The 10,886-nt window shown below is 31.0% G+C and overlaps 3 protein-coding genes across 3 annotated transcripts; 2 read left to right on the top strand and 1 right to left on the bottom strand.

Moving 5' to 3' along the window:
- Positions 1 to 1,189: 1,189 nt before the first annotated feature.
- On the bottom strand, positions 1,190 to 2,247 carry Tsp_12251 (ribulose-phosphate 3-epimerase). Its single transcript, XM_003378715.1, has 2 exons — positions 1,885 to 2,247; positions 1,190 to 1,578 (listed from the first exon to the last, which is right to left on the bottom strand). Exons 1-2 carry the CDS (start codon positions 2,192 to 2,194, stop codon positions 1,190 to 1,192), a joined length of 699 nt encoding a protein of 232 aa, XP_003378763.1. The 5' UTR covers positions 2,195 to 2,247.
- Positions 2,248 to 2,847: 600 nt separating this feature from the next.
- Tsp_12252 (conserved hypothetical protein) lies at positions 2,848 to 7,102 on the top strand. The gene is made up of 11 exons (XM_003378714.1): positions 2,848 to 2,867; positions 2,994 to 3,129; positions 3,193 to 3,319; positions 3,548 to 3,848; positions 3,903 to 4,103; positions 4,195 to 4,274; positions 4,352 to 4,487; positions 5,558 to 5,676; positions 5,833 to 5,902; positions 5,979 to 6,089; positions 7,054 to 7,102. The coding sequence occupies exons 1-11, from the start codon at positions 2,848 to 2,850 to the stop codon at positions 7,100 to 7,102; spliced, it is 1,350 nt and encodes a 449-aa protein (XP_003378762.1).
- An 869-nt stretch (positions 7,103 to 7,971) lies between these two features.
- On the top strand, positions 7,972 to 9,900 carry Tsp_12253 (putative thrombospondin type 1 domain protein). Its single transcript, XM_003378713.1, has 4 exons — positions 7,972 to 9,106; positions 9,229 to 9,345; positions 9,501 to 9,617; positions 9,746 to 9,900. Exons 1-4 carry the CDS (start codon positions 7,972 to 7,974, stop codon positions 9,898 to 9,900), a joined length of 1,524 nt encoding a protein of 507 aa, XP_003378761.1.
- The last annotated feature ends 986 nt before the right edge of the window (positions 9,901 to 10,886 follow it).

Below are 10,886 nucleotides of genomic sequence, written 5' to 3'. Positions count from 1 at the left end.
ATGATAGTGATACCGAAAAGCACGAATGAAGGTCGAATAAAAGAAAACTTTAATGTATTTGATTTTAAACTTGAAGAATCAGATATGTCTGCATTGGCAAACAGACCAATCAAGAAACGATTGTTCCTTTTCTACTGGTACCATTAATATTTTTTACCGGTATACTTTTTTATTTTGATAAATAATTTTCTTTTTAGGGCTAGGAAACATCCAGATTTTCCATTTGAACCGATGGATTGAATAATTTTATGGACGGAAGATTTTTGCAATTTCTGGACAGTTTTTTATTTTTCAAATTGATTACCGTAAAATTTTGATTAATGCTGTTTTTTAACGATTGATTATTTTACTGATTGAAGTAATTTATCAATCCTTTTTATGTCTTCAATTGATATTTCTGACTTTGCAGAAAATGAATTTTACCGCGAATGTTTGTGATGATTATTCATTTCTTCATTATGCTTATTTTTGTACGAAATGTAATATTTTTGATTGGTGTGTTGTGCATGCGCATCAATTATTTTCACTATCATTGCTATCCAATTATTGATTGATGTTTTACGTGAAATATTCGTTCAGATTTATTACTGTTTGAAATTTTACAATACTATGTATGCTTTTTCCGTGAATTATATTAATGCAAATGTCAGATAGTTTTTGATGATGCATTTTTTCATTCTAATATTGAAGTAATGTAAGGTGTGCAATTTTTATTTTTCGTAACCGTAAAAGTTTACATTAAAATGTATAGCAATTTGTGCGTGCTAAGGTATTTCCTTAACAAAATAGATGAATTAGTTTATTTATTTATTTATTTATGTGGGATATTAAAATCAAAAAGAAATGAATGATTTAATCGGACAGAATGGGAAAAGGATATGCACAGTGATTTTAATTCTGAAAAGTTGCAAAAGTGATATGATTGTTAGCTTCAATCACAGAAACACAGTAAAATAAATGATGCTGAAGAAATTTAAATAAAATTTCAAAAGGACGAAACTGTTTCTAAGTCGGTTGAGTTTTTTAGTTATGTATGAATGAAAATATCTGGAATAAGAAAACGAAAGAAAAAAATGTATATATATATATATATACAGTGTGCATATTTCCGTGAAATTTACATATTAAAATGTGGGAATGTTTTACATTGAATGTTGATAAGCAGCGGAATAATATTATTACAAATGTATTATAAATTGAAAGCAAGAAATTTCTGTCTGAGTACCATATTGCCACGTTGTCGCATGAAATTCATTGTTGATTCTGGATCGTTAGATTTGACTATTGCTGTTCCAGAAACAATCACGTTGGCACCGGCTTCAGCGCACTGATTGATATTGGCAGGACCAACGCCACCGTCAACTTCAATATCCAGTTTAGGAAATTGCATCCGACACTTCCGAACCTTTTCTAACATTTCCAATAAAAATGACTGTCCACCAAATCCAGGCTCAACAGTCATCACAAGAAGCATGTCAACTCGAGGTAAATACGGTAGTACGTCTTCGAGTGGTGTGTTCGGTTTAATAGCAATGCCGCATTTCATTCCGGTTGCTTTGATTTCGGTGATCACTTCATCTACATAAATTACAAGAAAAAATGGACGAAAAGGAAAAAAAAAGTACGGCAAATTAAGCATATATAATTTACGTTATAAAACTTTTACAATAAAACATGCTGATTCATTTCAAATTTTAAATGAAGGCTTATTACGTGCCAAATGTGAAAAATAAACGAGAAAAGTGGAAAATACGAATTTCATAACTAAGCTCCATGTCAAGTATTTAATGGAGAAGTAGTTAAAAATTTACAAATAATAATAATGAAGATAATTTAAATTGCTTGAAAAATAGAAAAGAAAAAGTGAATAAATGATGAACTGACCAACATTCGTGCATGCTTCCAAATGAAAAGTAAAATAATCAGTTCCAGCTTCAGCCATTGGCATTATCCATTGTTCTGGCCGATCGACCATCAAATGCACGTCAAAAATTACCGGTCTCGGTATGTGCTTTCGTAGACATTGAATCACTGCCGGCCCTATGGAAATGTTCGGCACAAAATGACCATCCATGACATCCAGGTGTAAAAAATCCGCTCCAGCTTTCAATAAACGATCACATTCCAAGCTTAATGTAGCTAAATCCGAATTCAAAATTGAGGGTCCAATTCGACATGTAAGATTTCCACTCATTTTCAAATCTTTCCTTCCTGTTCAAGAGCAAAACAACAACAACATCATCATATAACAAGCTAGTAAATGAATTTCATCATCAAAAGCACTCCTGCACGCTCAAACGTTCAACAGAGCAAACAACAATTTCCAGTTTACATTTGACCTAAAAATTTGTGCTGCAAAATTTAATCACCATTCCCAATTTATTAACAAATTCTATTCAATTATTATTATTATTATTATTATTATGGACAAGCTGATTTTCTAAACATCACCGCCACTGCTTGTCACAATTATGCGCATAATTATAAAGAGAAAAGAAAAGAAAATTACAATTTCGAGCATGAAATAATTGAAAAAAATAAAAATTGTACATATTCAAAATTGTTTATCATTTAATAATTGGGAAAAAAAATTCCCCTTTATAATATAAAATATCAATTGAATTGAGATTTATTATTGAAGAGGTGAATATCTGAACGGTTTCCGAACAGGATTAATAATAAAAATTAAAATTTATAATTAGATGAAAGGAAAAAAATCATTATTATTTTCCAAAGCCGAATTAAATTTTATCATTTTCAACCAACAATAGAATCGTGATTATTACAAGTGCACAATTTACAGTATACATTGAATTTGAATGCGTTGCCTAGCAACCAAAATAATGAATGAATCGTGAAGTGAAAAAGTAAAACGTTGGAACGAAATTTTGAAAACGTCAAATTGTACATGAATTCCACATCATCACCGTGAGTAAAATATTGTGAATGAACTGAGCGAATGATGTTCAATAAAATTTCTTTTTACTATTTAGAAAAGTATTTGAAAATGAAATTCACAATAACAACAACAGGCCATCACCATCATCATCATCTTATTGGAAAAATTCTCCTGAAACACTTCTTAATTTTTATTTAAAAGAAGTGAAAAACGCGTTTCACAAACAGACGGTAAGTATACAGGAAAAAATAATTTTATTTATTTCTTTTCATTGAGTAATTTGAATAACACAGGCTGATAAGTGCATTGAATTTGCTGTCCGATGTTTGACATTGACGAAAATTTTATACGGATACACGAATACTACACTACTGGCTGTTCATCACTGTATGCTAGCCAAAATTTACTGGAAATTGAAAAGTAATGATATATATATATTCGTTTATTTATCTTTATTTTTCATCATCAATAAGTCAAATAATAAATCAGAGAAAAATATTCACTCACTACAAGTGAATAATTACTCAAAAATTATTACATTTTCCCTCCTGTTACTTATTATTTTCCGCAGATATGTTTATTTTTTTGCTTTATTGATTATCATAATAAAATGAAAATAATAGATTTTTTTTTTCTTTTAATTTCAAGATCTAAGTAATCAAACGTGCGATCACGCCAAGGCAGCATTGCAATATCTGACACTGCTACCAACGAAAGGAAAATTGCAACTCGATGCAAGTGAACAGACTGAGCAAAATTTGCAACAGCTGAATGTTGCACTTGAATCGATGCTACTGATTGGACAAGTACAACATACGAATGGCCAATATGCAGAATCGAATCGTTTTTTCAAACGAGCTTTAATTCTGCTTCGTCGAAACAAATCCAACCTTCCAAATGAAAAACTAGCACAATACTGGCTTACTGAATTCAACTGTGAAATTATCATGTATAAATCAATCAATCAATCAATCAATATATAAATTGTTTATTTATTTTTAAGGAATTATTTAAATTTGAATAAGATAGAAGATGCCAAGCAACATTTAAATCGAGCAACAGCGACACTGGATGAAAATAACATCGATTCAACAATTAAATTAATTTCAACTATCATTCTCTTCGGCGATACTACCAATAAACGGCAAGATAAATCATCAGCTTCACAATATTACAAGAAAGCTTTAGAATTAACCAAATTTATGTAAATAATAATTCTCTTACAATATCAATAAATATGTAAAACACACTCGCAGACATTTATTTATTTATTTATTTATTTGTATAATTTTTAGACAAAATCAACGTGACATAAGAACAGCTGATCTGATGGTCAACATTGTTCGTGCAAGCACAAAAGAGAAACAACAACAAGGTTTTCCAATTTTTCTTCAATCTTTCATTTTAATTAAAGCAATACATTTTACTTTTACTTTTCTTTTTTTCTCATAGATTTTCACAAACTTCGTCACTGTTTACAACATGCTATGACAATTTACATAGAACAATTGTTGGACAGCACTGATGTACGAATTATCGATGCGAACAATCTACTCCATAAATTGAACATGGAAAACAGTGACGGTGGGTTTCCCTTTTGCAAATGAAATGAAAACAATTATGAAATAAACAAACCAACATTACAGTACAAAATATTAAAATTGCTCAGTAGAGTTGATTTACAAAATACCCACGAATGCATAATAAAAAGAAAATTATTAATTAAAAAATCTTTTCCTTAACCTAACTGCGACTTACAATTCACCACATGTCGACTATCTTTCGCAATAAATCTATTTTAAAATACTTTCGACGTTATTAGCGTTGTTGTGCTTTCCATTTTCAGAATAAAAATACTTCATTTTCATTCTGTACTTTTTTCAAATTTCAAAATGACTAATGAAGACGAATTTAACAAAACAAAATTACAATACATGCAAATTTCGAAACTATAACAATTATCATACATTTCGCGTGAACCGGGATCATTGTTTTACAAAAATATTTAAAAAATTTTTCTTGCGCAAAATAATATAAATTCACATTTTCCGGTAAATTAATTTCTTTTTACTTTTCAAATTCCCTTACATTACTCTGAATAGTCTTCATTGTACAAATCTAACCGTAGAATACAACAAATTATAAAATTATAAACTTCACATAAAACAGTGTATATAAATAAAATGCTTTTTGTTGTCAAATGCAAAAAAATCATTATTCCAAAAATAACTCACTTAAAAAATAATACTGTACTACAGTAATAATATTCAAGTAAAATTATATTATTAAGAAGAATATTTTGTATTGTCCGTATAAACTTTCACTCAAATTTAGTAATTATAAATATTCATCTTATAATTGTAATTACTATGTCATCAATTGCAACAATAATAAAATCATACCAAATAAAAAGTATTCATATATTTGCTAATTTTCAGTTGATTCTGTAGTAGATACAGTAAACTAGTTCCCTTACTTGAAAATCCTACGTGATACTATAACATTATCTCATGATTGTATCTCGTATATTGCTTGCGTTCTGTCTAATAAAACTCGGCTTTTGAGTGAATCATTACAGATTCTAATGATCAGTTTGAGCATACTTGTTTCATTACACCTCTTATTAAATCTTAATCTTGCGTTAATTGCTAATTTAAGATCGCAGTTCATGATCGCTGAACGTGAATTTTGTCAAAACGGAGGAAGTTGCACCAACACTGGTGTGGATTACACATGCATATGTGCAGAAAACTTTTATGGCAAAAATTGTACAAATGGTAATTGCATTATTTTTTATTTCGATTTTTACAAATGTAACAGTATAATGAATATCAGTCAAAATTGTATGCGTATATTTGTTTCATTTCTGCATTGTACAATCAGTCGTCTGAATAATTTATCATCTTTAAATTGATTTGAAAATGATATTTCAGTTATCAAGCAGTGTAATTCGTCTTCTGAATGCTTGAATGGCGGTTTTTGTGCTTCAATCGATTCAGTCAAGTTTTGCAAGTGCCATTTCATTGACAATCATGCTGACAGTTGTTTCTGAATGAAAAATTATTTGTACAATATACAGAACGATGAGAAGATGGTATAAATGTGTGCAAGTGAATTTAACTGAAGCGGGCAAAAATGAAGAGCAGCTCAGAATGAAGCTGGAATTTTATTACTGTCGAATATGGAAAATGTATGTTTGCAGTTTGGGCTAAATTTATTGCATGGTTTCAAAATTTCGACAATTGCTGAAGTAAATGGAATGTAAAGATAGCGTATTGGGCTTGAGATTTGATGGAACAATCTTTGGAGCCGGGGAAAATTGTCAAGAAGGTGCTTATCGAAAACAAAACATTTTCTGATTGATCAATCGCATGCTTCATTGAACAGAAAACTTTGGCTATACAATTCATTTGCATGGAGCATTTTGTAGTATTTTAAAATTAGACGTTAGCAGCAACCGAAGAATGATATAATGTATAAAGAAAATAAAGACTTTTACTGTTATATTGGTTGTTTGTTGATGTCTGTGATATTTGCTTCTCAAGTAGCATTGTATTATTTATTGTTGTAGTGTATGACAACGGAAGGCTCTTTTTGCAACAAAATTTTATTAATTTTTAATCGAATATTTGTTGCATAATTGTTTTTTATCTCGCTGTCATGTGTTGCCTTTGAAGTGATAAATTGCAGGATTAATTGTATTAAATTCATTCTTTTTATGAAGTTCAGAAGTGTTGTAAGGCGAATTGTTTCAAAGATAATTTTATATGGTTTGTTTTTGTAAAATAAAATTATTGTGAACGATATTTTTTGAAATATGAATAAAGGAGTAAAGAAATGGAAACATTTAAGACGATTTTCAAATTTGGCGACAATAATGGACTATTTTAAAACCATCCAAATGTTTGACTTAAAAGAAGAGTAATGTCGATAGTCACTTGAATGTTGTAATGGAATTGCAAGTAGTATGCAATTATTATACAGAGTAATACTTGCTTGCTTTTTCTTGGAAAAAATGAAGAGAAAACTGGTAAATACAAAATACATTGCATTTAACGATTGTTTCACAAAGCATTGGGAAAAGTTCCATTTTCAACTTTTTAATTGTCATTGCGCCGTGTGTAAATATGCAAGTTTAATTATTATTTTTGAAGTTTAACAATTGAAGCAATGGAGGTGGTTGTGCTTTTGGATTTCGCATAATTTCCTGTTATCCTCCGCGCATTCACTGCTAATAATGATGGTTAACTGTGAAAAATGCACTAAATGAATTCTCATTCGTTTTTGTTTTCAATGTAAAATGCAAAATACTGAAAAATACAGCCTGCAGTCCAGACATTTTGAACATCGTGGAGAATGCACTTTTATTACTTTAAAATGCATTCAGGCATGAAATTGCAGCTTACAGTACAAGTTTTGTTTAAAGCGCGTTTAAAACACTCACTTTAAAGCATTTTTCATTATATATTGTTTGACATAATTCGATAGGATCATTTTGATCGTTTTCAACGTTCTTTGCCGCATTAGAAAGTAAGTGGTTTTTTTGAATTATTTTCAACATACTGAGATATGATTTCCATTGTCATCTTAGCTGTGCTTTGCCAAATCAAAGTACAACAATGATAACTGCTTAATTGTATTATTTACAAAAAGGTAGAGCTGTAATTATTAATTTTTTTTGCAACTTTCAACTTATTTTCTCGAATCTCACTGTGTTGTCAACATGCTGGGTTAAACAGCGTTTGATCAACAATGGCAATTTTTTACAAGTTTACTTAGAAAAATATTGCGCATTGGATAATCATCAAATCATTGCTCTGCATGGTTTTGGTTAGTTAAAACATTATTAGTCCACGTTTTGAACTCGATTATGCAAATATCAAATTTTTTGAAAGCAAGATATTTTATTTTAGGAAAGTAGCTTTTTATTTTATTACAGGCGACATACATTCATTATAATTTTTAAAATATTCGTTTTTTGAAACTACATATATGATCGAGATTTTTGTTCATTATAATATCATTACGATGTTAATATTTACACAGAACTATATTTTCAGGCTTTCAGCATTATGAATATTATTACACTTTTTGCATGTTCGATGTTTATCAGTGGAATGGCGAATGCAGGCTGTCCTGTTTCAAGCAGTGAGCATGATTTTGAGGGATGGTCAATTGGAAACGGTAGCTGCTTAACATTGGTTAAGGTATCAGCAGCACAGGAGTTGTATGATGGTTCTTCAATAATAACGTTAAATAAATTTTGCAAAGAAAATTTTAAGCAAGGGAAACTACACCGTTTCATTAATCCAGACGATTTGCATGTTTTAAGGCATGCAAATTTCAAACGACGATCTACTTCTAACATTTTATTGCACCCCGGTGTGCGTTTGATACACGAAGCTGTTTATGAGCTTGAAGAAGAGATATTTATTGAAAAATGCAACAGAACGGAATTGCTAAATTGTAAAGTTATACGATACAAATACATATCTGATAAAATAGAAGAGGGTAGATTGTATAAATGTAAGGAAGACAGGTGTTGTACTGGTATTGATTGTTCTGTTGTGCCCCCTCCGCTGATATATGAAAGCCCCCTTGTTGCCAATGTTTCTGCTGCTGCCAAAAGTACGTACTGCAGATGCTTGTCTTTAGATCAACAATTGTTAAAATGGAACTTATCCAATGAAGTTTTGTATGATTGCAACGCGATGCCGTGTGATTTCTTTGCATGCCTTCACGATGAATACGCAGACTGCATTGACAGAAAGGTGGCAAAAGCTTGCACGTATTCCGTTGAGACGAAAAGCTGCACGCAGTACAGTATTGAAAGAATTTCAGAAAAAGAAATGCCGTATGGATTAGATTGTAAAGAACGAGATTTTGGAGAACCTTGTAATTGTCCTTGCGTAGGGACCTGGAGTCCGTGGAGCACGCCATCCACAACATGCGGAAATGGTACTTCAGTGAGATATCGTCCAAATTTGGCAACTATAGCAGAAAATAAAACATGCAGTGATGTAGCAGCGGAATGCTGCTATGAAACCCAATGGACAGTTGTATCCTGTAATAATGCTTCCACGAACAGAGATTCTGAAGAATTCAAACTGAAATGCGAACGAAACGGTGGATTAGTGAACACGTCGGGAACAGAACTTTTGTGTACTTGTTCCAATGAACTTCAGTATGGACAGTTTTGTGAGAATGGTAACATATTTTAAATTCAAATTGCATATAACAACAGTTTTACTAGATTCTAATGAGCAGTTTGAGCATATTGAATTTAGTTTTATTTCAGCTTTTATTAAATCTTTAATTTAACATTGCAGTTCATGATCCATGCGCTGAACGTGAATTTTGTCAAAACGGAGGAAGTTGCACCAACACTGGTGTGGATTACACATGCATATGTGCAGAAAACTTTTATGGCAAAAATTGTACAAATGGTAATTGCATTATTTTTTATTTTGATTTTTACAAATGTACAGCATAATGAATATCAGTCAAAATTGTATTTGTATATTTGTTTCATTTTTGCATTGTACAGTCAGTCGTCTGAATAATTTATCATCTTTACATTGATTTGAAAATGATATTTCAGTGATCAAGCAGTGTAATTCATCTTCTGAATGCTTGAATGGTGGTCTTTGTGCTTCAGTCGATTCAGTCAGGTTTTGCAAGTGCCATTCTGACTTTTCTGGCGCCTTCTGTGAATTCAGTAAGTTGCTTAATATTTTCTCATGAACACTGTAATGTTCTATTATTTGCATAAATAAATACTGCTCAGCAGAAATAAACGTGCGCTTATTAATAATTGCAATTTGTGCATTGTTTTGGCAATTACAGAAAATGGAAATTGCAGCGATGATGCCGCATGTCTGAACGGGGGCAGTTGCCACCAAGTTGGCGAACGTGCTTTCAAATGTCAATGCACAGATGAATACACGGGGACTGTTTGTGAAATTCGTATGCCTTATTATTTAATCCAAAACAAAAAGTAATCACAAACATATTTTTTTTATTTAGAATTAAATATAATTTACGTTTATCTACGGAAGCTAACAAAAATGCAGAAAGTGCTATTTGCAATACTGTTCATCTTCATCGTAATAATTATTCCATTGTGTGTTATTTTATTCAAGGTAATATTTATATAAAATTTTTCACATCGTATTAACTGTAATGGCTTTTTTGAACATTGTTCAGTTTATAACGTGGAAAATGTAGAAGCGTATTTGCAATTTTCCAATTTTTTTTAAAAAATTTACTTTTTCCTTTCAAATCAAAAGTACGGAGTTATATTTTATTGAAAACAATAGGCATTTGCGAGGCAGTCGAATGGAAAAGCAGAAAATAATTCTTCTGAACGGTCTTCATTATCGCGAAAAGGGAAACGGTAAAAATGTACAAATGTACATTGGAATAATGCATCAAGTCTAGGTTGCAAGTAATTTAGATCGAGGAAACAAGCAACTGCAACCGCTTCCAAATCGTCTGGTCCAGTTGTAAAGTATAATGAAAAAGTAGATGAACCGAAGAATGATAGTTCGCGTAGTTCTGAGATGGGTCAAGCTACTCGTCGGTAAAATGTTACAGAACGACATAAATCATGTATATCACTTTATGTTGCATGTATATTTCAGACTTGAAAAAAAATCGAAAGCAAGAAGGAAGCAGTATCGCCGAACATTAGATAATTCAGAGGTTTCGTCATCAGTGTTCGAAATAGCCCGTCGGTATGATGCTACAAATGATACATACGAATAATGCATAAAACTTTATTCTGAATGTAATTTAGCCTACGAAAACAAGCGATAAAAAGCGTTTCTCCGGAAACAATTAGCTCTAAAGGTCTGCCCAACAAAATGTGAATGAAGTTTCATACAACTATTATTGCTACCTCAAATAATATCTTTCAACTTGTTACGTTTCACTCATTGCTGATTTATTTGTAGACAATACTTCTATTATGAATAATGCTATAAAT

Source organism: Trichinella spiralis (genome assembly GCF_000181795.1).
Source record: "Trichinella spiralis strain ISS 195 chromosome Unknown Scfld3, whole genome shotgun sequence".
Lineage (NCBI taxonomy): Eukaryota > Metazoa > Nematoda > Enoplea > Trichinellida > Trichinellidae > Trichinella > Trichinella spiralis.
Note: the sequence above shows the minus strand (reverse complement) of the source record. Positions and strands in the feature narration are given on the sequence as shown.